This window comes from Myodes glareolus, chromosome 2 (assembly GCF_982192425.1).
Source record: "Myodes glareolus chromosome 2, mMyoGla1.1, whole genome shotgun sequence".
Classification (NCBI taxonomy): Eukaryota; Metazoa; Chordata; class Mammalia; order Rodentia; family Cricetidae; genus Myodes; species Myodes glareolus.
In genome coordinates, this window is record NC_142027.1 from 105,873,261 (window position 1) to 105,898,590 (window position 25,330).

The window sequence follows — 25,330 nt, forward strand, 5'->3', positions numbered from 1 at the left end:
CAAATGAAAGCCAGGCCTGATGGTGTACACCTATAATCCCATTCCCCAGAAGGCAGAGGCAGATGGGTCTCTAAGTTCCAGGTCAGTGTGGTCTACGCAGAAAGTTCTAGACAAGTCAGAGTTATAAAGAAGACCCTGTCTCCAAAAACCAATAAACAAACAAACAAAAACATCAGTACCATAGCACTGTAATCCCAGCTACTTGAAAGGATGAATCAGGAAGGCCTCAAGTTCAAGGACTGCCTGTACTATAGAATATTCAGCCTGAGCAACTCAGCAAGACCCTATCTCAAAATGTATTTTTTGAAAGGACAACAACCAGGGCATACAGCTCTGTGAGAGCACTAAACAAGCGTGTGTAAGGACCAGGGTTCAACACCCAGCACTGAAAAAAACAAGGAAGCAGAAAAGCAGCAGCAGGGCAGACAGAGAGGCACTCTGAAACCTCATCGGCCCTGAGGGAATCCTCTCTCCAGCTGGGAGAACCACTACCCTAGTGAGTCCTTTCACACCACTAGTCTGTGACCTGCAGCTTAATTCTGCAAAGGTCAAGAGGCATCTGTCACAGAGATCTTGTCTCCACACTAAAATCTATGACCCACACTTCCAAAAGAAAGGGAGCAGGGAGCCCCTGCCTGACCGGCACGGACCACGCTGCTTGCTGAGCAGAGTCCAGAGTCCAGCACTATAGTGAGAGCGGCTCCTCTGTCACCTGTGAAGGGACTAGTTTCAGGTAGAGCTAGCATTCTCAGATTCACCATCGGAAAATCTAGTGAGGTAGGTGCTCCAGAATGGCAGTGAGTTCCAAATTTGGGGAGTAGGGAAGAGAAAACATGAGCATGTTTTCAGTCAAGGAGGTGGCATGGCAACCCCTCAGCTGGTATCCAGGACCAGCCCCTTGAGCATTCACCAGAGCAACAGGGCACTCCTTTCTCCAGGCACTCAGGAGCAGCAGCCTGAGGTCCAAGTCCTGGGAGGCATCCTGCCAATCCCTGGAACTCTTGCCTCATTTGAGACCTTTAAGGCAAAGCAAGAGTCCTGAGGCTGACTTCTAAAAATGTACAATTGTTTACAGGGAGCAAATGCAGACTGGCCTGGTTTATGAGATGTAACCTCAAAAGGAGCAGAGCATTTAGGAGAGTACTCAAGACTCCCAAACCCAGAAGCACACTCCATTAAATACCCATGTTCTTTGAAAAATAGGTCAGTCAGTAAGCTCCAGTCAGTAAGCTCCAGCCAGCTCGCCCTGTGACAGATAAGCACAGGGCCAGCAATATGGTTCAGTAAGCAAAGTTACTTGCCACAAAGCTTACTGATCTAAACTGGATCCCGGGAACTCAGGTACAAGGAGAGAGCGGACGCGGGCAAGCTGTCCCCTACTCTCCGAATGGGTGCTATGGCACCTATACCCACATAAGAAATAAATAAAGTGTTGAACACAAATGTCAGATTCCAAGGAAAGGCAAATATGCACAGAACAGGAAGAGCCAAAAAGAAAGGAACTTTTGGAACCCAGATGAATGAGAGCCAACTTGAGCCAGAAAAAGGCCCAGAGAGCTTCTGCAATGAAGAATGCCAAAAGGCACCCAGGTTTTCATCGAAGAACTCCAAAGCCTCAAGAACTAGTGGCACCCATTTAACACCTGGAAGTGAGGGTGTCAGGGAAACTAAGAGGCTGGAGGCAGCTAGGCCAGAAGTCTGTTGAGATACCGTCAAGCAAAACCACACGCCCATGGCAGTGGGTACAGAAAATGCACTGGAGAATCCCCACACCCTTCATGCATAACGTAACGCTCGATAAGCTAGATGTCGTGGCTCACATTTGTATTTCCAGCTCTTGAAAAATAGAACTCCAGGGGCTGGAGAGATGGCTCAGTGGTTAAGAGCATTGCCTGCTCTTCCAAAGATCCTGAGTTCAATTCCCAGCAACCACATGGTGGCTCACAACCATCTGTAATGGGGTCTGGTGCCCTCTTCTGGCCTGCAGACATACACATGGACAGAATATTGTATACATAATAAATAAATTTAAAAAAAAAAAAGAAAAAAAAAGAAAAATAGAACTCCAAGTCTGAGCTACAAAGCAGACCCCCACCTTGCAAAATTAAGAAAATAAAAATAGCAGGGCAGAGGTGGCTCATGCCTTTAATCCTCAGGAGGCAGAAGCAGGTGGATCCCTATGAGTTTTAGGCCAGACTGATCTACAAAGTGAGTTCCAAAGAAAACAAAACAAAACAAGACAAAAGACAAGCAAATAAATAAATTTAAAAGTGTATGGGTGTGGCTCAGCTAGTACAATGCACACTTCTCAGGCACAGAGCCCAGGGTTCCATCCCTAGAATTGCATAAACCAAGTGTGGTGGTACAAATGTAATCCCATCACTCAGGAGGTAGAGGCAGGAAGAGCAGAAGTTAAGGGCTGTCCTCAGCTACACAGCCAAGTCAGTCTGGGCTAAAGACCGTTTAGTTATTCTTCAACAAACGGGGTCCTCAACCCTCAACACTCCTACAGGCAGCCATGAAAAGTCCACAGTTAACACCACACCCAAAGGTGAGAAGACAGAATGCTCCCCCTGACATCAAGATTGAACAGGACAGGCAACAGTGTTATCTGACACTGTTCTAAGTTCGAGTCAGAGCAATTACTCAATGAAAGGGGGGAAAAGGTGTACAGACCAGAAAGGCAGTAGCAGTAAGGCAACCTTTACTCTCAGCTGGCAAGGTTACATACACAGAATATCCTAAAGCACAACCGAGAATGATGGCGAATAAATTCAACAAAGCTGCAAAAACACAGCCACACAATCCTGCTGTATGTACTTCCACATGCTAGCTATGAGCGAGGTGAAGTGGAATTAATAATTCCTTCCACAACAGCATCAAAGGCAAAAAAAAAAAAAAAAGGCCTTGAGAATCAATTTGACCACCAAAGGCAGAACCTGGGTACTGAAAGACACAAGGAAATGTAAAAAGGCCCAAGGCCCACAAAGTTCAAGAACATAAAAACTCACTATCTTGAAAAACAATGCTGTACAAATGCTCTGTGACCCTTCTCATTACCCTAAAGGCCCTTGCTGCAAACCTGGAAAAGCTGCCCCTCATTTACACTGACCTGCAGATGTTTGCAGAGAGCAAATAAGTCTGGAAAAAGGAGTTGGGCTCGGGAATCACTTAAGATTTCAAAATCCACTGCAAGCCAATGTGGTCCTGGTGTATGGAGTATGGTCAGACATACTCTACCAGAATTGCATACAGGATCAACGGTAAACCTTATATCTGGGGCCAACTGAGAAGGAAAGCAGTTCCCTTTAGCAAATGGTGCTAGAACAGTTGAGCTTCCATGAGAAGAATGCAGTCATCATAGCCCACAATGAACTCACAGCAGATCAAAGATGTAAGTATAACCACAAAACTATCAAACTTTTTTTTTCTCGAGACAGGGTTTCTCTGTAGTTTTTGGTGCCTGTCCTGGAACTACCTCTTGTAGACCAGGCTGGCCTCGAACTCACGGAGATCCATCTGCCTCTGCCTCCCGAGTGTTGGGATTAAAGAGGTGCGCCACTACAGCCAGGCAACTATCAAACTTTTAAAAGAACACATACAGACAAGTCTTTGTGACCTAGGGTTTGCAATACATCCACCTAAAGAAAAAAAGCAGATAAATTGGACTGTATCACTTTGAGCATTAAAAATACTCAAGAGGCAGAGGCAGGTGGATCTCCAAGTTTGAGGCAGCCTGTCTACAAAGGGGAGTTCCAGGCTAGCCAAGGCTACACAGTGAGACCCTGTTTCAAAACAAACAAACAACAAAAACCCACTATGGAAAGGATGACAATGGCCATGGCTAGGTGGTAGTGCACACCTTTAATCCCAGCACTTGGGAGGAAAGACAGATGGCTCTCTGTGAGTTTGAGGCCAGTCTGGTCTACAGAACTAGTTCCAAGACAGCCAAGGGTACATAGAGAAACCCTGTCAAAACCCCAAAATGATGCCCATGGCTGGCAAGAGGGTTCAGTGGCTAAAGCACTTGCAGCACAAGCCTGAAGCCCAGAGTTCAATCCCCAAGACCCACATAAGGTAGAAGAGAACTGACTCCACAGAGTTCTCCTCTGACCTCCACATACACACACATGCTCATATATATCACACACAACGGGGAGGGGACAAAGGTGAAACAAAGCATGGTAGCAAACAATCAGCAATACCAGGAGGCTGAGGCAGGAGGACTATGAGTTTAAAATCAGTCTGAGATTTATGGTGAGATCCTATCTCAAAGACAGATAGAGGTATTGCAAGTCATGTATGTCCGGAATGAATAAACAATTTCCACACTCAAAAGACAATCTAATTAAAAGACAGAGAAAGGCTAGACATGGTGGAAAAATACCTCTTATCCCAGCACTTGAGAGGCAGAGGTAAGTGGATAGTGAATTTCAGGTCAGCCTGGTCTACACAGAAACATATAGCAGTGAAGACCCCAAATAACAATCCACACACATGACTCGTGTCATCTGGGAAATGCAGACCAAAGCCACAGATATATTTCACAGCCACTGGGATGAGGGGCAAGGTGGTGGTGGTTGTGGGTGGACGGAAGGAAAACAAGTATTAGCAAAGATATGGAGAAAATGAGTCTCTCCAGCATTGTGGGTGGGAGTGTAAAACATGCAGCCATTGCGGAAAAACAGTCGGATGCTCCCTACAAAGCTAAACATAGAATTACCATGTGACCCAGCAAGTCTACTCTAGATCTATATTCCAAGAATTAAAAACAGGTGCTCAGGAGCTGAAGTATGGCCCAGTCAGTACTTCACTGGGAACACGAGCATGAGACCTCAGACCCCTAAGGACCCACAGAAAAAAACTGGGCACAGCAACCTGCAACTGTAATCCTAGCATCAGAGAGGCAGAGACAGGAGGGTCTCTGGAGCTTGCTGGCCAATCAATCTATTCCAAATCGGTGAGCCTCAGGTCCCAGTGAGAGGCACTGTTTCAAAAACTAAGGTAAATGGGCATGATGCTGAGTGCCTTTAATCCCAGAACTTGGGAGGCGGAGACAGGCAAAATTTTTTAATCTGAGGCCAGCCTAGTCTCAGAATCAGGACAGCCAGGGCTACATAGTGAGATTCTGTCTTGAAGAAAACAAACAAAAACAAAGGAAGGGAATGATTGAGAGAGGCACCCAATATCAACCTTGGGCCTCTACACACACACACACATGCACGCATGCATGTACGTATTCAGAAACAATGTTCAAGTACAAACTTGTTCCCATGATCCCAGCAATACTAGTTAAATAACCCAACAGGAGGAAACAATTCAAATGCCAATGGTGTGAATAAATAAGATTGAATAGGGCCTTAAAGGTGGCTTAGGGGGTAAACCTGTCTGCTACTAAACCTGGTGACCCAGACGCAGCCCACCAGGACTTTCACAGGAGAAAAGACAATTAACTCCAGCCAAGCTGTCCTCTTCTTAACCTCAGCAAACATACACGTGCAAATAAAATATTTTTAAAAGACTTAATACGTCCTTCCAGTAGGAAACTATTCAGCCACAGAAAGTAATAGAATGGGGACACATGCTACACAGCACGGATGAGCCTTAAATAAGATATCGAGAACAGGCAAACCCATAGGCTGTAAGCAGAGCTGCAGCTAACGGACAGGAAGGAGGAAAATGGGAGGGACTGCTTGGTGGGTACTGGATTTCCCTTTAGGGTCATGAAAAGCTGGAACTAGATAATGGTGATGGTTGCATAACACTGTATACAGTTTAAAATGGAAATTTTCATAACACACACACACACATAGTGCAGCTGGCTACCTTGCATTCATCCCCTTTCTGCTCTCTCCCAGAAAGACCAAAAGGCAAATAATCTGAGGCTGCCAACCTTTGGGAACTAAATCTCTCCAAATCTCTGGCACAACTCTCAAGTGAGGGCATGGTAGTGCACACCTGTAATCCCAGCACTGGGAAGCTGGAAACACAAGGATCTGGCTTTCAACTCTAGGCCTGCCTAAGCTACAAAAGACCTGGCCAAAACAAAAACAAACAAACAAAAAGACCAAAAAGTAACTCAGAAGAATCCTCTCAGATTCTCATGGGAGCAACAGCTCAAGCATGTCACCTACAGCCTGGGCAGAGCACCATAGGCTGCTCATGGGAGGTAGAGGCGCATGCCAATAATCCTAGCACTCCGAAGGCAGAGGCAAGTGGATCTCTGTGAGTTCAAGGCCAGCTTGGTCTTACAAAGCAAGTTTCAGGACAGCCAGAACTTTTACACAAAGAAACCCCGTCTTAAAAAACAAAACAAAACATAACAAAACAAACAAGCAAACAAAAAAAGTGACCCAGGCTTGACCAAGGAAAACAAGAGGCATAGAAGAGCCAGAAGGTACTGTGACTATGCTCATGGAAGCCCTGGGTTCCAGCCCCATCCCCAACACCACTGACCAGTGCGGTTGTGTGCACGCCTGTAATCTAATCCTAGCACAAGGGAGGTGGAGGCAGGGGTAAGAGCTTAAGATCATCTTCTGCAATATAGCAAGTTCTAGTCCAGCCTGGGCAACCTGAGGCCGGTCTATCCATAAAACAATCAAGCAAGCAAGCAAGCAAGCAAGCAAGTAAGCCCGGCTTAGTGGCGCACGCCTCTGACCCCAGCATCTAGGAAGCTGAGGCAGGCGAATCTCTCAAGATAACCAACTACATAGTGAGATATAAAAATAACCAAAAGGGGGCTGGAGAGATGGCTCAGAGGTTGAGAGCATTGCCTGCTCTTCCAAAGGTCCTGAGTTCGGTTCCCAGCAACCACATGGTGGCTCACAACCATCTGTAATGGGGTCTGGTGCCCTCTTCTGGCCTGCAGGCATACACACAGACAGAATACTGTATACATAATAAATAAATAAATATTTAAAAAAAATAATCAAAAGGGTGGGGGGACACGAAAAGACAGAAAAAGAACTTTAAGCTGGAGCTCAGAAAGGAGAAAAGAGTTCTGGAGAGATCTAAACTGTGCAACAGTCAAGTTAAAATGCAATGGAAAATCCTGTAAACACTAATTAGGAACCTGTCCGGAAGGCGCGAAGCGCACATTGTAGGACTGCACTTCACACCACAGAGCGAGGAGCAGTAAAGTTGCCCCAGCTGATGCCCACGGATCCCCAAACTGCATCCAACAAAGCTCCAGCAGGCCAGCCCGGTACTGTCCTGCGTGCCGGGCAGGGGGCAAAGGGAACTGACATCCGACAATTAGCAGGTGCAGGATGCCCAAGCCAGGTACTCGCTACTCGGCCCGCAGCTCCCCTCGCACCTGCAACATCTGCGTTCTGGGAGGGTGCGTCCCCGGGATGGCGCTTGCGCCTGCGCGCCGCTACGAGTAGCAGGAGACCCCCGGAACTCAACACGCCAGGGGTCCGGGGCAAGGTGGGACCAGAGTGTCAAGGCACACGGGACACCGGACCCGGGGCGCTAGGGCGCGCGGCCTGGCAGCGTGAAGGACGTCGCGCGCGTCGTGGCCGGTTAGCGGTTCCCACTTCGTGCGGTCCCTGCCACCTACACCCCGGCCGGCCCTAAGACAGTCCCCCAGTGCCCGCGGCACGACCGCGGTGGACCCCCGTTCCCCCGCCCACTCCAGCTCTCGCCCAGCCCGCTCACCGCAGCTCACCTGCCTCGCGCCGCCGCCTCAGGCCTCGTCCGCGCCGCCCAGGCCGGGCACCGAAGACTCTCCGCAGCCACAGCCAATCGCGCGCCGCGCCGGGATCGGAGGCGGGAGCGACGCATACATCCGTCAATCCCAGGCGCGTCTGCTGAAGTTCCAAACCAATGGGAAGGCGACTGCCCCGCCGCGGCCCGTAAGGGGCGGGGAAAGGGCGGGACGTGTGGCGTCAGTGGGCGGGGCGGGCGCGCCGGGACTAGAGGGGCCACGCCTAGGGAGAAGAGACGCATCTTGGATAGCTTTAGGGTTAGACTTCTCCGCGGAGGCGGCCGCGCTGAGTTCGGGCAGGGCTTCAGTGGACCCAGAAGACCGGACTCCTGCTGAAGATGCGATGGACTCTCGGGCACCTCTTCTCCTCTGTCTAGGGGCAGTGTTTGAAGGAAGCCCCTGACGCCCTGCCCTGCGGGCTGGAAGCCAGACCTTCCCTCCTGCCCCGGCCCTCTCTCACGTGCCCGGTTTTGCCAATACTGTTCAATTGCATTTGTTTTGTTACTAGAAGTGGTTTCACTCTGTAACCTTAACTGGCCAGAAACTCGCCGCGTAGACCAGGCTGGCCTTAAATTCGTTGAGATCAACCTGCCTCTGCCTCCGGAGTGCTGGAATTAAAGGCGTGCACTACCACGCCCCATTTGTTTTTTCCTCTTTTAGACTGGGTCTCACTGCGGCCTGGAATTCGTTCACTGTGTAGCCCAGACTCACTTCTAATTCGCAGCCACCCTTCTGCCTTGTCCTCTCAAACACTGAGATTACTACCAAGTGCCACCACAGCTGGCTGTTCTTTTTTTAATGTGTTTGTATGTATGTCTGTGTAAGTGGTTGTGTGTGTGTGTGTGTGTGTGTGTGTGTGTGTTTGTGTGTGCCTGCAAAGGCCTCAAATCCCCCTGAAGCTGTAGGTTGCTAGCTATTGGAAGTGGATTCTGGCAATCAAACCCCAGTTCTCTGCATTCCTGCTCCCCCGACTCCCCAGCAGCAGCGGCAACAGCAAGAGCTCTTAACGGTTGAGCCGTTTTCCCAGCTCTTGTCTTTTACACGTTCTATTTTTTTTATTTCTGGGTGTTTTGTTTTGTTTTGTTTTGTTTTTAAGACAGTCTCTCTGTGTAGTCCTGACTGCCCTGGAACTTGCTATGTAGATCTGCCTGCCTCTGTCTGGGAGTAGAGACATGTACCATCACGCCTGGCTGGCTTTTACACTTTGAAATAAGAGTCATGAGTTGGGCGGATGGATCAGTTAGTAAAGTGCTGGCCGTGCAAGCATCCAGGACATGAGTCCAACCACACAATCTGAATTTAAAAAGAAAAAAGTTTATCACTGTGTACTTGTAATCCCAGGACTGAAGAGTTGGGACTGGGATCCCTGGGGCTGGTTGGCCACCAATTTAACTTACTCAGTGAGCAGCAGCCCAGAGAGAGATCCAGTCTCAGAAAGCAGGGTGGGTGGTTCCCGAGGAATGATCCTAGTGCACTCATGTGCTTGCTCATTGACACATACATAGGCTCTCACTCTGTTGGCCAGGCTGTCTTGGAATGCCTCTTGTTCTGTTCCAGCGCTGGGATTACAGGCATGCACCACCACATCCAGCCTGCCGCTGGCTTTTAATAGTCACCCATGCTGCATGCACTTGCCTCCTTATATGGCAAGTGTTTGACAATGTATTTATTTCATTGGTAAGCTGAGGGACTTTTCTGTAACTAATAGACATTAGTTATTTTGTCGTTTTGGGTCACAAGGCTATTTGTAGCAAACATTTAAGTCCCCTACTAGTAAAGTGTATGGGTTTGGCAGGGCAGCTGGCTGGCTCCACAGGCCCAAGGCTCTATGGCTTGCTGACCCCTGGTCCAGCTGCTGGACATCTGGGTTTTGTCAGTAGAAGCTATTATAAATGAAACACTTGTGCATTCAGAGGCAGGAGTCTGTGTGGACATTTGGCTTAGTTTTTTTTTTTTTTTCAAGACAGGGTTTCTCTGTAGCTTTGGAGCCTGTCCTGGAACTAGCTCTTGTAGACCAGGCTGGCCTCGAACTCAGAGATCCGCCTGCCTCTGCCTCCCGAGTGCTGGGATTAAAGGTGTGCGCCACCACTGCCCAACCTTGTTCTTTTATTTTTAAATTAGTTTATTTTCCTGTTTTTTTTTTTTTGAGACGGGGTCTCATATACTCCAGGCTGCCCTTAAATTTGATATGCACTCCTCATCCTTTGGCCTGAAGGGCAGAAATGAAAGGGATGTTCTGCCATGCTCAGTTTAAGCAGTGCTGGTGATTAATCTCAGGGCCCTGGGCATGCTCGGCAGACACTCTACCAGCTCTGTATCACCAGTCAGTTTTGGCTCTTCGTTAGTAGCTGTGTCTGGTGGCTCAAGCTAAACTAGGAGAATCCCAAATTCAAAGCCAGTCTGGGCAATTTAGTGAGACCTGGTCACTGGGGCTAATGGCAGTGTTATGCTTGGTGCAAACACAAAGCTTCATTTGCACGAGAGGTTTCCTACGTTTGGTGCAAATTCCCTTCCCCTGACAACAGAAGTAGGACCCATGTGGCAGGCCAGCTGGGGCATGTCAGCCTGGGGCACGGTCCTGTGTCGTCATGTCCTGTGATGCCACAGTAGATCCAGTAAAAAGCTGCTCCCGCTGGTCATTTCTTGTCTGCTTTACATAGTAGAGGGTGGCAGTGAAGACAAGTGGTGGCGTCAGCAGAAGCAGTGGAGTGACAGCAATGGCGGTGGCAAGAGAGCTTGGTAATGCACTGAGCCTCTGGGGCAGCAGAGTGGGCAGCATGGCGGCAGAAACTGGCAGAAGCTGCTCCAGAGCAGCGGTAACTCTGACCGAACCTGCAGCCCTAAGAGGCACCCAAATCATGGGGCAAGGTGCAGCCAGGGCAGGAAGAAAAAGGAGTGAAGAAGCCCAGAGAGGGTGGAGAGCAGAGGCTGAAGACAGAAGCCTGCAATGAACCAGAGAAGGAAAATCACAGGCCACGGTAGCAGGAAATGCTCCAGAGAGCTGCCAAGACTGTAGGGCCAGGGGTCCCTGACACCACAAACTGGGAGCTATAATCCCAACTCCCAGACCGTCCTAGAAACTGCAACCTCAGCTGCTTCCAGGGAATGGAGGAACCCCTCTTCTTAGGTGTATATGAGAGCTATAATAGACTACACACTGGGAATCTCAGCCCTTGGGATGTAGAGGCAAGAGGGTCAGGAGTTCAAAGCCAACCTCTGCTACATAAGCTCTTGTTTCAAAAAAGATAAAATAGCAACAGAAAGAGCTGTCGTGACTGTAGCCTTCAGAACCCTGCTGTCCAGCATCAATGTGACCTGCAATGGTGTGGATGCCCCGTGCCACCACTTCATGCTGATATAACTAGCCATAGCCAAAACCAACTTTTAACTTTTTTTTTTATTTATTTGTATTTCATGGACATTGGTGTTTTGCCCTCATGTATGTCTGTGAGAGGGTGTCAGAACCCCTAAACAGGAATTACAAATAGTTGTGAACTGCCATATGGGTGCTGGGTCTTCTGGAAGAACAGCCAGTGCTCTTAACCAGCAAACTATCTCTCCAGCACCTCCCGCCCCCAACTTTTTTCTTTTTTGAAACAGGGTCTCAAGTAGGCTAGCCTTGAACTTGTTATGACGCTGAGAATGACTTTGAACTTCTGATCCTCCTAATTCCTCCACTCAAATCCTGGAATTAGAGACTTGTGTACCGTCATAATACCTGGTTTATGGAGTATTGGGAACGGAACCTAAAACTTCAGTCTGCCGGCGAGAACTCTACCCTCACGCCATTCCACTCCACCCGACTTTTTGTATTTGATTTTATTTTTGTTTTGCTTGGAAGAGCAGGCTTAGAGTAGCTTCTCGCAGTCCAGCAGGGCTGACTGGGGAGGGCAGTCCCTCTGAGCTCACACCTCGTCCTTGGCACCAGATCAGTATTTCAGTTGTAAACAGAACTTGACTCCAAGAGCAAGGGGGCTGGGAAACCCTAGCTGGAGGCTTCCAGCCTCTGGAGCTGAGGCTGCAAAGGGAGCAGAAAGTTGGGCAGGCCGGGGGCACGGACCCTGAAAAGAAGGTCAGCATGCCCAAGAAACCCCTTTCTCTTAAGGAAGCAATTGGACTTCCCTGCTAGCTGGATGGGGCAGGAGGCGCCACAAAGGAAGTGGTATTTTTTTTGGCCCTCGGTGGTTCCCCGCAGAGGGTGTTGCCTAGTCCCAGTGTGGTTCTGGGTGTGGCAGGGAGGGGCCCAGCAACAAGTCTGAGTTGAGAGGAGCCTAACCTTGACAGCAGTTCCAAACCAGGATCAAGAGCCCCACGCACAGCACAGGCTGGCAGTTCCAGGTGAGCGGTAGAGCTTCTGCCGCGGGTGAGCAGGGTCCTGGGTGCCATCCATTGTAGCAGCAGAGCAAAAGTCAAACAAACCCCACATGCCAGCTGGGTGGTGGCGGGGCACGTCTTTAATTCCAGCACCCAGGAGGCAGAGGCAGGCGGATCTCTGTGAGTTCGAGGCCAGCCTGGTCTACAGAGCGAACTCCAGAATAGCTAGGGCTGTTACACAGAGAAACCCTGTCTTGACAAACAAAACAAAACAAAAAAAAACCCATATGCCAACGATCATAACTGACAAGGGGGCTCTCTTTGTTTGCTGTGCTAGGGACAGAACCCAGGGCACCCCACAAACCCTAGATAGGCTTGAGTCACGCCCCCAGCCTCTCACTAGGGGGATTTTAGGCAATGCCAGCTACAGAGACACACCACATTCTTGTTTTTAGATTATTTATTATTGTTGTTATTGTTGGGCTTGTTTCTCTCCTACCTTTACGAGAATTCCAGAAGTAGAACTGATTCATCCGGGCAGTGGCACATGCCTTTAATCCCAGCAGTTGGGAGGTGGAGTCAGGCAGAGCTGTGATTTCTGTGCAGTGAGTTCAAGGACAGCCAGGACTTTATACTGAGACCCAGTTTCCAAAAAGAAAAAAGAAAAAAAAAAAGACAAACAAAAAGGAACTGATTGCTTACTAGGCTTGTACGCCTTTACCTGCTAAGCTGTCTCACAGGCACCCAGCACTGGAGGATTCTGGGTTGGTCCCTTTGCCAGGGAGCTATCACCACAGAGCTCTTTTTACTTTTTATTTGAGACATGAGTTCATTAAGTTCCTCAGGCTGGCCTCGAACTCCCTCCGAATCCCAGGCAGGCCCTAAATGGGAGATCCTTTTACCTCAGCCTTCCAAGTACGTGTGAACTACAGGTATGAACTTCTGACAGTTTAGTAAACTGAGAACTGAAGTCCCACCTGTGCTTCAGTTCCCCTTTCGGAAGAAGTCCCACCTATGCTGAAGATTCTACAGGGTTGATTAGAACCCCATGACTACAGAGCTGGAATGTTGCAGATCCACACCCAAATCATCCTGCGCTTTCTTTAGCCCCTTAATAGGCATCTGTTACTCACCTCTGTGTTTGACCTAACAGCCTACAGTTATTAGTTATGTCCTTTGGAAATGGACTAACAGATCCCTGGCTTCCACCCAATCCAAAGCTCAAGAATGTCACCAGATAACATTTGAAGCCTGTAACAGGGATTTCCCCACTTTGCTGTAACCCTCTTACTTGAAGTTTTTACCAGTGTATTATATTAGTTATATTATATTTTTTTTGTTTTGGGTTTTGAGACGAGCTCTTGCTATGTAGCCTTAGCAGGCCTAGGACTCACTATGTAGATAGACCGGGCTGGCCTCAAATGCAGAGATCTGCCTGCTTCCTAGGTCACCCAAGTGCTGGGATTAAAGGCATGTACCACTCTACTTAGCCCCACCAATATATTTTAAAAGTGTTTTGATTTTGTGTTGATAAAACCTACAGAGAAATATGTGAGAATCCCAATTCTTTGTGCATAAGGATTGCACTGGAACTTCGTGTGATGGTACATGGCTGAATTCCTAGCACTTGTGGGGCAAAGGCAATAGAATTGTTGAAACTTGGAAGCTAGCCTGGACTACACAGTGAATTATAGGCTAGTCAGAGGATAAAGTAAGATTTTGTTTCCAAAAGTTTCAATATGTGTGTGTGTGCGTGTGTGTGTGTGTGTGTGTGTGTGTGTGTAATACATTCCACACAAGGAGTGTGGAACTGGCTCATTGATTTAAAAGCTCTTGCTTTTGCAGAGGACCTGGACTCAATTCCCAGCTCTCACACAGCTGCTCATGACCATCTGTGAAGTCCTGTCCCAGGGGATCTGGATGCCCACTTCTGACCTCAGCAGGTACCAGACACTCACATGGTGCACAAATGTACAGGTAGGCAAAAACACTCACATGCAAAAAAAAATAAATTTATACCTATACATTAACTTCAAAACAACAAGCAAGGACTAGAGAGATGGCTCAGCAGTTAAGAGAACTTGTTCTTGTTAAGAACCCAGTTTTATTTCCAGGACCCACGAGGCAGCTCACAACCATCGATAACTCCAGTTCCAGGAATCTGACGCTCTCTTCTGACTTCTGCGGACAGCAAGCACACAGTGGTGCACAGATAAACATACAGGCCCAACAGGTAAAAAAGAAAATTGATAAGGCTACAACAACAACAACAACAAAAGGTTTGCATCCTAGAAACAGAACAACCCCTGCCCACTTCCTCTTTTCTCTTTTCAGCAAAGCTCTGGAAGGATATCTGGCCTCGCCCAGCCCTGGGCCAGAGTTCTCGCCAACCAAGTTGCTACTGCAGTAGGCTTCCAGAGGCCTCTGCTCCCTGCACTGTTAGCACCTGGGCAGGCATATCCCTGAGGGCAGCTCCTGGCTCTCCACCATCCTCCTGGGCCCTGATCTCCACGTGTGAGTGTCTTTGAGCCTTGGCCGGCTGTAGGTGAGCCCTCGCCACTCTGATCTTGGCATCCCCAACTTGACTCCTCCAGGTTTGAATTCCTGGACTCGCCTTGTCCTCTTCTTGTTGGGTCTCTCTTCTTCACAGCGTTCGAGTAAAACCAGTTTCTTCCACTCCTTGCTCCAGAAGACCTTTGCCCTCCCCACAGGTAATGCACCAACTGCCCCTTGAGCCAGGTCCAGTGCTGGGCAGGGTGGTACGGGGCTGTAATAAAGCACTCAGGAGCTTGAGGTAGGAGGATTGCTGTGAGTACAAAGTCAGATTTAGCAAAATGAGGAAACCCTGTCTCAAAAGAGGGTGAGCTGGCAAGATGACTTAGCTAGTAAAAGTGCTTGTTTCTAAGCCTGCCAGCCTGAGTTCCACCCCTGAGACCTACGGAGTGGAGAGAGGGAACCGACTCCTGCAGGTTGTCCTCTGACCTCCACACGCGCACCATGGTGTGTGCACTCCCACACAGCCAGCTTGGAGTCCTTGAAGGTCAGAAGAGATAGTTGTGTGTCACAGGTAGGTGCTGGAGATTGAACCTGGGTACTCTGAAAGAGCAACAAGTGCTCTTAAGTGTTGAGCCACCTCTCTGGCCCCTAAAATTCTTTTTTCAAGAAGAGAAAGAAAGAAGGAAGGGAAGAAAGGTACAAAATAAGTCACCTTAATCTCCCCACCCAGAAGGAACTCTTTCTGGGCACTTTTTGGTCCCCATTGTATTTTACATGGGATCTTATGTAGCCTAGGCTGCCCTTGAGCTCCTGATCCTTTTTTACCCTACTCTCCCTAGTGTGAGGATCTCAGGCATTTGGCACCATACCTGACTCCTGTAATCATGTGCGGTCCATCGTGTTGTTTTTCCTTAGCACAAGTGGAGTCTGTGGCTTCTGCTAGACTTTGCTTTTCTACCTAGTAGTGTGTGCCCTATCAGCACAGTGAAGAGGAAGAAGAAACATCCCAGGCAAACATCCCCTTATCTCAAAAGCCTGTGCCCGAGAAGTAGAGAAGGCAGGGGATAAAGTAGGCGGAGAGGGGAGGAGAGCAACCACGCAGGACTTAGGCAAATTTCAGAAGGCTGAAAGCTGTAGAATGTGGAGTAGGTGGAGTGGCGGAAGAACATCCCAAAATAGGCCTGGGACGGAGGAAGGGTGAGGCTCGGGGCATGCCTGGCACCCCAGGGATTAAGCAGAGCTCTGGGCTGAAGCAACTGTGCTCTCTTACGCTCTGGCCTAGAGCTACTGGCACAATGCTCTGGCTCAAGAGCCAAGAGCTGGGTCCTCCTCTGCAGAGGATTGGGCATCCTTCCCAGTAGGCTCTCAGAGCCGGTAGAGGCTTCCCAAGCAGCAGATGCCTAGGTGTGGCCTCTAAGGAGGTTCCGACATCTTGCAAGGATGAGGTCCAAAGAGACTCTGCTTGGATACTGAGCTCTGGAGAGGCCTGGCAGGGAAACTGAGTCATCTGGAATAGAAACTAGGGAGCCACTGATTGGATTCCTCCAATCAGAGCTCAGGCCATCAGCTCCGGCAGCAAGTGCTTTACCTGCTGAGCCACCTTCTAGGTTTTTCTGAAACAAAGCCTGGGTATCTTAAACTGACCTTGAATTCACTGCAATCTTCAGGCATCTGAGTCCTGGGACTGTAGAGGAGGGTCTGAACACCTGGTCAAGCAGTAGCTTTTGAAATTGATTTACGCAGGAACCACTGAAATGCAAATCTACCACGTGAGCTAACTGTAAGAAGTGACCTCGACCATGGAAAGGGAAAGGCAGTCTGTGGGGAGAGACAGAGAACGGGAGTGGGTCACAAATGTGTATTATTCACTGCGACACTGGCACTGGAGAAAGGTAACAAATGGCTTGGTGGGGTGGTGCACAGCTTTAATCCCAGCATTCTGGGGGCAGTCAGGCTGATCTCTATGAATTCGAGGGTCTGAATTCTAGGTAGTGAATTCCAGGACAGCCAGGGCTACATAGAGATCCTCTCCCTCCCTCCCTCCCTCTCTCTTTCTCTCTCTCTCTTAAAAAAAAGAAAGAAAAAGAAAAAGAAAAGAAAGAAAAGGAAGGAAAGAAGGAAGGGAGGGGGAGGAAAAGAGATGTAAATAAATGCAGGTGGAGGTGAGTGTCCCTCATCTGCAGACCTGACCACCACTCCTGACACCTGTCTCTGGTCTCCCACGTGGAGGCTTGCAGGGCAGCCTCCTTGCCGCTGACTTGTCAAGCCTGCTCTAGCTCAGGGGTTTTGTTCTAAATCAGACGGTACCTACAGAATTAACTGTTGGGATACCACCAAAGGGATCCACCACCCTGATCACACATGGGACTTCCCTTCCCCACATGGGCCAGGTCAGGACCAACAGCGCTTGCTCTTGCTCACCCTCTTAGGGGAGAGATGAGGTTCTGTTTGCTCTTGCCCATCTGTGTATGTATTTTAAACTCTACATTGAAATATTTTAGGATTTTTTGAATACAAAAATAGCAAAAATTGGTGCAGAGCATTCCCGTCTATTCTGCCTGGCTTCTTGTAATATTAACATGTTACATAACTAAGGCACAAGAAGCGGCAGACACCAGGGATTTAATTTTGGCCATAGGACAATTGACAAAGCTACAGATGTAATTCCAAGCTGACAGCTTCCCTCCCTTCTGTGTGTGTGTGTGTGTGTGTGTATGTGTATGCTTTTGTGTACCCTACTTGTGAATGTCTATAGAGGCCAGAGGCTAAAGTCAGATATCATCTTAATTGACATAAACTTTTTTTTGCTTGTTTTTTGAGATAAGGTCTCACTGTGTAGCCCTGGTTGTCCTGGAACTCTCTCTGTAGACCAGACTAACCTCAAACTCACAAGGGTCTGCCTTCCTCTGTCTCCCTAGTGATGAGATTAAAGGCCTGTGCCACTACTGCCTGGAAATAGTCACCTTTTTAAAAAATATTTATTTATTTATTATGTATACAATATTCTGTCTGTGTGTATGCCCGCAGGCCAGAAGAGGGCACCAGACCCTATTACAGATGGTTGTGAGCCACCATGTGGTTGCTGGGAACCGAACTCAGGACCTTTGGAAGAGCAGGCAATGCTCTTAACCTCTGAGCCATCTCTCCAGTCCTACCTTTTTAAAACCAGATTTTATTATTTAAAATTGTAATTTTGTATATGTCTGCATCTACGTGTGGGTGTGAGTATGTGAGTGCAGATGGTCTCAGAGCCCAGAAGAGTGTGTCAGATCCAGACTGGAGTCACAGGAAGTTGTGAGCTGCTCAGTGTGGGTGCTAGGAACTAAACTGGAGTCCTCTGGAAGGGCAGCCATCATTCTCAGTGTGAGCCATCTCTCTAACTCCTCTCCATCTTACTTTCTGAGACACAGACTGTCACTAAATCTTGAGCTCACAGATTTGCCTGGACTGATTAGTCAGTGAGTTCCGAGATCCTCCTGTCTCTTACTCTGCCCCAGCACCCTTAGTGCTGGGCTAAAGGGAGGAGGATGAATTGCTACAGTAGCTTTTATGCAGCTGTGAAAGAGCAGAACAAACTCCATTTTGAGGAAGAATTCCATTTTAGACAGGACCTAACAAGGGGGATGAATGCTGCCTAGCAAAGTCATAAACATTCCCAAGAAACTGTGCCAGTCCTGGTCAAAGTGACCCACCAGGGTATCCAAACAACATCTGTTTGCTTCACATGTCCCTGTACGTATCCGATTAACAGGTGTTTTGAATTTTTTGTCTGCTGACAGTCACTGTTTTGAAATTCCCCTATACCCCAAAGTACAAATTCAAAAGTTGTATACTTTTACCCAATCCTGAAATGCCAAGGCTTATGCCACACTGCCTTGAGGGTTTTCTCTTTAAAATCCCCTTACTCTGAAGCCTCGGTGCCGTTCTCCCCCACCTGCTGCGTTGGAATGACGGAGTACAGTCCAAGTTACCTACCTGCAATCAATAAACCCCAGTGTGTTTGCATCAGATACCGGCTCTGCGGTGGTCTTGTTTGGGGGTCCGATGACACAGGCATAACAGGTGCTGGAGATCTGAACTCAGGTCCCCATGCTGTGCTATAGGCACTTTCTAGGAAAAAGCTGGCTGCTTCTCCCACCCCCACCCCCTTTTTCCTTTTCGGGATTGAACACAGGGCCTTGTGTGCTAGCCAAGTGCTCTGCCTTGGAGCTGGACTCATTTCTTTTCTTTTCTTTTCTTTTTTTTTTTTTTTTTTTTTTTTTTTGTTGCTCAGGCTAGTCTCATATTTTAGAATTCTCCTGTTTCAGCCTCCGGAGAAACTGGGATGACAATCTGCACCACCATGCCTCATGCAGCAGTTTTACACCTTTCCTAGGTGCAGGGGGTCTTTTTTTCTTTTAAGATTTAATTATTGATTGTGTATACAGTGTACTGCCTGCGTATATGCATGCAGGCTATAAGAGATCACCAGATCTCATTACAGATGGTTGTGAAGCACCATGTGGGTGCTGGAAATTAAACTCAGGACCTCTGAAAGAGCAGCCAGTGCTCTTAACTGATGAGCCATCTCTCCAACCCGGTGCTGGTATCTTAGTTAAGGTTTCTACTGCTGCAATGAAACACCATGACCAAGGCAAGTCGGGGAGGACAGGGTTTATTTGGCTTACACTTCAGCACTGCTGTTCATCACTGAAGGAAGTCAGGACAGGAACTCAGACAGGGCAGGATCCTGAAGGCAGGAGCTGATGCAGAGGCCACTGAGGGGAGCTACTTACTGGCTTGCTTCCCATGGCTTGCTCAGCCTACCTTCTTATAGAACCCAGCCCAGGGATGGCACCACCCACCATGGGTAGGGCCCTCCTATATTGATCACTAAAAGAAAAAAATGCCTTACAGAAGGATTTCATTGAGGCATTTCCTTCACTAAGACTCCATCCTCTCTGATGACTCTATAGCTTGAGTCATGTTGACACAAAACCAGCCAGTACAGCAGGTTACTCCAAAATCCATGCTGTGCTGAGTTCTCCTGGAGTTCCCATAGTCATTAGACCAGTCTCTCTGCAGCTAGAAGAGCCCAAAGGCTGTAGAATGCCCTGCATTTGATTGGATTGTTTAATGTTTTGGGCAAAATACCACAGATGTGATGTGATGTCAGCAAGTGATACCCGGGGACATGGAATCAGCATGCTTTACACGGCGAACACATTGCTGAAGTGTGCTGCCTAGGTTCTCCACTCAGAAGTTACGATCTTCCCTTTGTGGTTAATATTCATCCTAAGGGAGTCACTGAAACTGTGCAAACAATCTCTCCTACAACATTTTAGGGGCTTTAGAAGGCTCTTGCTGTAATCATTACTGCAGTGATTGCTTCCCTAATGTTTAAATTTTTTTTTTTGGCTTTGTTTTGCTCTTTGTTTTCCAAGAAAGGGTTTCTCTTTGTAGTATTGGCTGTCCTGGAACTCACTCTGTGGATCAGGTTGGCCTTGAACTCAGAGATCCACCAGCCTCTGCCTCCGAGTGACGGGACTGAAGGTGTGCGCCCACCACCACTTGGCTAATGTTTACTTTTTGGTGGAAGCAGGGACTGAACCAAAGGTTCTATCACTGTGCCATATCCCAGCCCACTGAGGGATTCTAGGCAGGTGCTCTACTACTGAGCCACACCCCAGACCCTCACTGGGGGATTCTAAACAGGTGCTCTATCACTGAGCTACACCCTCAGCCCCTCACTGGGGGGGGGGGTTCTAGGCAGGTGCTCTACCACTGAGCCACACCCCAGCCCCTCACTGGGGGATTCTAGGCAGGTGCTCTACCACTGAGCCACACCCCAGACCCTCACTGGGGGATTCTAGGTGGCTGCTCTGCCACTGAGCTACACCCCAGTCCCTCAGTAGAGGATTTTAGGCAGGTGCTCTTAATGAACTATAGCCCCCTGACTTTTTTTTAAGATCTGATGTATATGAGTATTTTGTCTGCATGTATGCCTGTGTACCATGTGTGTGACTGGTGCCTGCAGAGGTCAGAAGACACTCAACCCACTGGAACTGAAATTATGGATAGTTGTGAGTCCCTATGTGGGTGCTGGAAACCAAAAGCAGGTCCTCTGGAAGAGCAGCAGTTCTCAACCACTGAGCCATCTCTCCAGCCCTTTTTTAAAAGTCTAGATTGTGTGTATCTGTGTGCAAGTGTGTGGATGATAAGATAGTGCAGGAGAATTATCTGTATTCTGTCAATCATGTATTTTAATAAAACACTGATTGACCAGGCAGAAGTATAGGTGGGTAAACCAGACAGGATGTAGAACAGGAGAATGCTGGGAAGGAGGAAGCCCATTCCTTCTACTCCTGCGCAGACCACCGATGAGGCAGGATGTAATCTGCCCAGCTGTGAAAGGTATGGAGCCATGTGGCTAACATAGATAAGAATAATGGGTTAATATAAGCTACAAGAACAAATAAGAAGACTGAGCTAATGGGCCAATCAGTTTTATAACTTATGGAGATCTCTGTGTGATTTTCTTTGGGGCTTGCCGACTTGTTGGGGTACCAGGTAGGACAGAAACCCCAACAAGCCAGCCCTCATGTTACAGTAAGAGGACAATATTTATGAGTTGGTGCTCCTTTCCTCACGGGCCTAGCAACCGACTCAGGTCGTCAGTGTTGAGTGGTAGGCACTATTGCCTGTTGAGTCATCTCTTGGGCTCACCTAGTCCCTTTTCATTTTTATATTGAGGCAAAGTCTACATTGTCTAGGCTGGTCTTGAACTCACTCTGCATCTCAGGCTGGCCTCTAACTTCTAATCCACCTGCCTCAGCATCCCCAGTAGGTGAGTCTAAGGCTTGCACTGCGAGGCCTACCTTGTTTGTATCACCATGAACTTGTGTTACTTTTCATTCTTTTGCAGTATTTGCAGTAGTGGAAATAAGGTTCTTGCTCATGTTAGGCAAACATGATGGGGTTGCATCCTCAGTCTGGGTTTGTTCTCCAGTGACGTTTTCCCCCCCGAGACAGTGTCTCTGTAGTTCCAGGAGTCTGTCCTGGAACTAGCTCTATGTAGACCAGGCTGGCCTCGAACTCACAGAGATCTGCCTGTCTCTGCCTTCCGACCACCACCTCCCAGCCTTGTGCTCCAGTAATTTAACAGTTTTGTTGTTGTTGTTGCTCATGCTGTTCCAGCTTTAGACACTAGGGGTCACTTAGTTTCTCTCCCAAGCCCCTTTTCCCTAGCACTGACAGCTTTTGGCTGTCATCAATCACCATCTACTTTTCTTATCCAGACCTGGATTCAATTTTATTTTATTTATTCTTTAAGACAAGGTCCTAGGAATCTGGTCTTGAACTCCTGATCCTCCAGCCTCCATGTCCAAGGGCCAGGATTACAGGCATTTTACAACACTACTGGCTGACATTTTTTCTTTCCCTTTTTAAAACATTAAATTGCATCTATTTGTGTGTTGGGGGAACATGCACATGCCAGTGTGGGAGGAGGTAGGTCACAGGATAACTTTCGGAGTCAGTCTTTTCCCACCATGTGTGTCCCAGGAATTGAACTCGGGTTGTCAGATTTGGTGACAGGTTTCTTTACCCCTGAGACATCTTGCCGGCCTTTTACTTCTTATTTATTATTTCTGTGTGTCATCCACGTGTGTGGGCACATGTTACACTGAACACGTGGAGGTCAGAAGACTACCTGTGAAGCTGGGCTCTCATTTACCTTTACATGGGTTTTCTGGGGACTGAACTCAGGCCACCGGGCTTGTTTGGGCAGTGCTTTTTCCCACTGAGTCATCTCATTGGCTCTGACACATTAAGAAGACTATTTGTTAGTGAAGGCCTTTAATCCAAGCACTTGGAGACAGAGGCACAGGGAGGAGGTCTCTGAGTTCAAGGTCGGCCTGGTTTGCAGAGTTCCAGGACAGTCAGAGCAACCCTAGTCTTAGAAAACAAAAACAAACAAACAAACAAAAACAAACAACCCCATTTATTCATGTGGTTAACTCAGGGCTTTCTTTCCACTTTTCAGAAGGAAAGGTGAGGGGGAGCATGGTAGGAGAAGGAAGTGGGCTCTTGTCCTCATTTTCCTACCTCCACCCCGGGGAGGTGTCTCTTCCAATTTAGCATCTTCCCTCCAAAAGAAGGCAGCTGGTGAGATGGCTCAGCCCCAGATCTATGGTAGAGGGAACAGGCTCCCGAAAGTGCTCTGCCTTGCTGAGGGTGGTTCCATGGTAGGTATGCCCACTCTTAACTTCAGATCGATAAAGCAGCTAAACATAACTACTGACCAACTAATCACTCTGGGACGCGCTTCCTAGAATCCAAACCCAACCATTATGTTTGGAGCAATGCAAAACATGCCCGCCCTATGAGCAATTCATATACAATGGTCCCAGTGTGTAGCTGGAGCCCCAGTAACAGCTGAACAGGAAGGTCCATGAAGTCTAAATACTTACTGTAGATTCCTCAGCAGTAAAGGCCCTACCTTAAATAAGTGAGGGGCTGGGGACATAGCTCAGTGATAAAACATAATTGTAAAGTTCTGAGTTCTATACTCAGTAACACACAACAAATAAAAAAAAATGCCTGGTGCTTAGGCCAACAAGATGGCTCAGCAGGTTGAAGTGCTTGCTGCCAACCCTGCCAGTCTGAGTTCAATCTCCAGGATGCACATGGTGGAAGCAGAGAACTGACTCCTTCAGGTCAAACTTCCACATACATGTACACTGTAGCCCACGTGCCCTTTCCAATAAATAATGAGATGTATTCATTAAAAGGTGAGTAATCACTTAAAACAATGCTTGGTGCTTATGACGACTCAGGTGGGTCTGACTGGGCCTGTCATAAACTGCTAACAAGTGTCCATGTGATGCTGATACTGTTTCTGTTGTCATGGGGATAGATAGGCGGGAGGAACCTTAAGGTCCCTCAAGGAACAGCAGAGAGCACTGGTCAGTTTCCAGGCGAGTGATGGAGCTCCAGGCAGCAAGGACAGTGGAGATGGACAGAAACGAAGCTTCAGGCTGTAGTCACTGAGCCAGGTACTCTGAGACCAACCTTTACCCACTTGGATGCCCAGCCCCACTCAGGGTCATGTTGGGGTGCTCTGCTAACTGGTGTTGGCCCAGTCTTGTTGGGTACTCCAACTAACTACCTTGTGCCAGAATGCACATCACGGCAGTGGTGAATGATGAACCAGAGGAGCCCATGAAGTTCATGGCCAGTGTCCCTCAGGCTGGGTCACCCTGAAGCTGATATATGGAGACAGGAGCTGTCTGCAACAACATAGTATAACCAGTCAAATCACACAGATGGCCACACAAGATAACTATAATAAATAATTTAATTCCACAAATGGCAAAGCAGAAATGTTAAAATTTGTTAAAATCTCCCCACCCCCACTGTCTTAACAAAAATACTGGCTGCTGATAAACATCCACTCAAAAATATTTTAGGCACTTGGTGGAAAAGACACGAGGGAATGACTATTTTACTGATTGCTATAAGCAAGTGGTAGGGATGAGGTCTGGTTTCCTAGTCTATCCTTTATCTGTAGGCATCACTAATACTGAGAAACAGAAATGCCAGGACAGTGCACCCACATCGCAAGTTCCAGTGTATTTAAAATTGGGAGAAGCAGGATGGTGGTGGCCCATGTCTTTAATCCCTGTACTCGAGAGGCATAGGCGGGAGGCTCTCTTGTGAGTTCAAGATTAGCCTGGTGTACAAAGTGAGTTCCAGGACAGCCAGGGCTACATAGAGAAACTGTGCTGAAAAACAAACAAAACAAAAAAATCAGGATAAACTTCATCAATGAGTCAAGACTGGACATTCTCTTCAGCCTAGGATGATGGGACAGGGCCAAAAAAAGTGGATGGTTGTCTTTACAATCGCTTTGGCTTTCTTGCAACATGAAGAGCATTCTTGGTGAGCATGGAAACAGGCCAGGCTTGTGAGGGAACCTTAAAAACATCATATTCAAGCAGCTAGGTGGGAAGCTGGCAAGGATGGGGCCATCTAACTTTAATTGTAGCTTTTTGTGGCCTCTGTGTAAAGTAGGCATGTTACAAAATCCCAGAACCTGCTTAGGAAAGACAGACGCTGCTGCTCAAAGCACCATCTGGTGGTTGGTGAGTCCCAAGGATGCCTGGGCTATAGACATGGCTGCCCTAAGTGCAAGGTCTTCAGGCCACCCATGCTGCCCTTCAGAGGGCTAGGGCCCTTCAGTGGCTGCTGCACACAGTCACCGAGCAGCAGCCATGGCCTGCATGTGCTGCAGCAGCTGCTCGCAGTAGGCAGATGAGCGGTGTTTGTGGACGACGGCCTCGGTCTCTCGAACCAGCACATCTGGGAACAGGACACTGCCTTCCTTGAGGACTTCTAAAAGAGACCACAGAACCCTGAATCCAGCAGCAGAGCTGTACAGAGCTGGTAGCTTTCTTTAGAGATGTTGGGTAGATCCCACGGGGCTGAAAACTATCTTCCGGAATGAAGCCTTGGGCACAGAGGGTGGAGGGTAAGGTCTCACGCCCCCTGGGACATAGCAGCATAGTGGCTATTTGGAAGCATCACAATCTACAATGTCTGCTTTTTTTTTCCTCTAAAAAGATGTGCACGCGTGAGTGTACATGCATGTGGAACTCAAGGGGCAATCTTTGTGTGTCAGTTCTCTCCTTCTACCATGTGGGTCCTGGGGACTTAGCTCAGGTCCCCATGCTTCACAGCATGTGTCTTTTTATCTGCTTAACCCAATGAAGCCAAAGGAGGCTGCGGTGCAGCCAGTCTTCGCTCACCCCCTCAATGGTTATTCCTACTCCC

General features: G+C 48.1%; 2 protein-coding genes across 7 annotated transcripts in view; both read right to left on the reverse strand.

Annotated features, from left to right (window-relative positions):
- The window catches only part of Sun1 (Sad1 and UNC84 domain containing 1), a 47,574-nt gene extending 39,788 nt beyond the window's left edge, over positions 1-7,786 (reverse strand). For 5 of the 6 annotated variants that reach the window (XM_085683200.2, XM_048436948.3, XM_085683188.2 and 2 more), the window contains exon 1: positions 7,670-7,775. The gene's annotated coding sequence lies outside the window, so the exon portion shown is untranslated. Of the gene's footprint in view, positions 1-7,669 lie in introns of all 6 variants that reach the window. The other variant, XM_048436949.3, reaches the window with a different exon arrangement.
- A 16,051-nt stretch (positions 7,787-23,837) lies between these two features.
- The window catches only part of Dnaaf5 (dynein axonemal assembly factor 5), a 36,948-nt gene continuing 35,455 nt past the window's right edge, over positions 23,838-25,330 (reverse strand). The window contains exon 13 of the mRNA XM_085683157.2: positions 23,838-24,892. Within this exon, the coding sequence (XP_085539283.1) occupies positions 24,756-24,892 (137 nt within the window). The 3' untranslated portion in view covers positions 23,838-24,755. The remainder of the gene's footprint in view (positions 24,893-25,330) is intronic.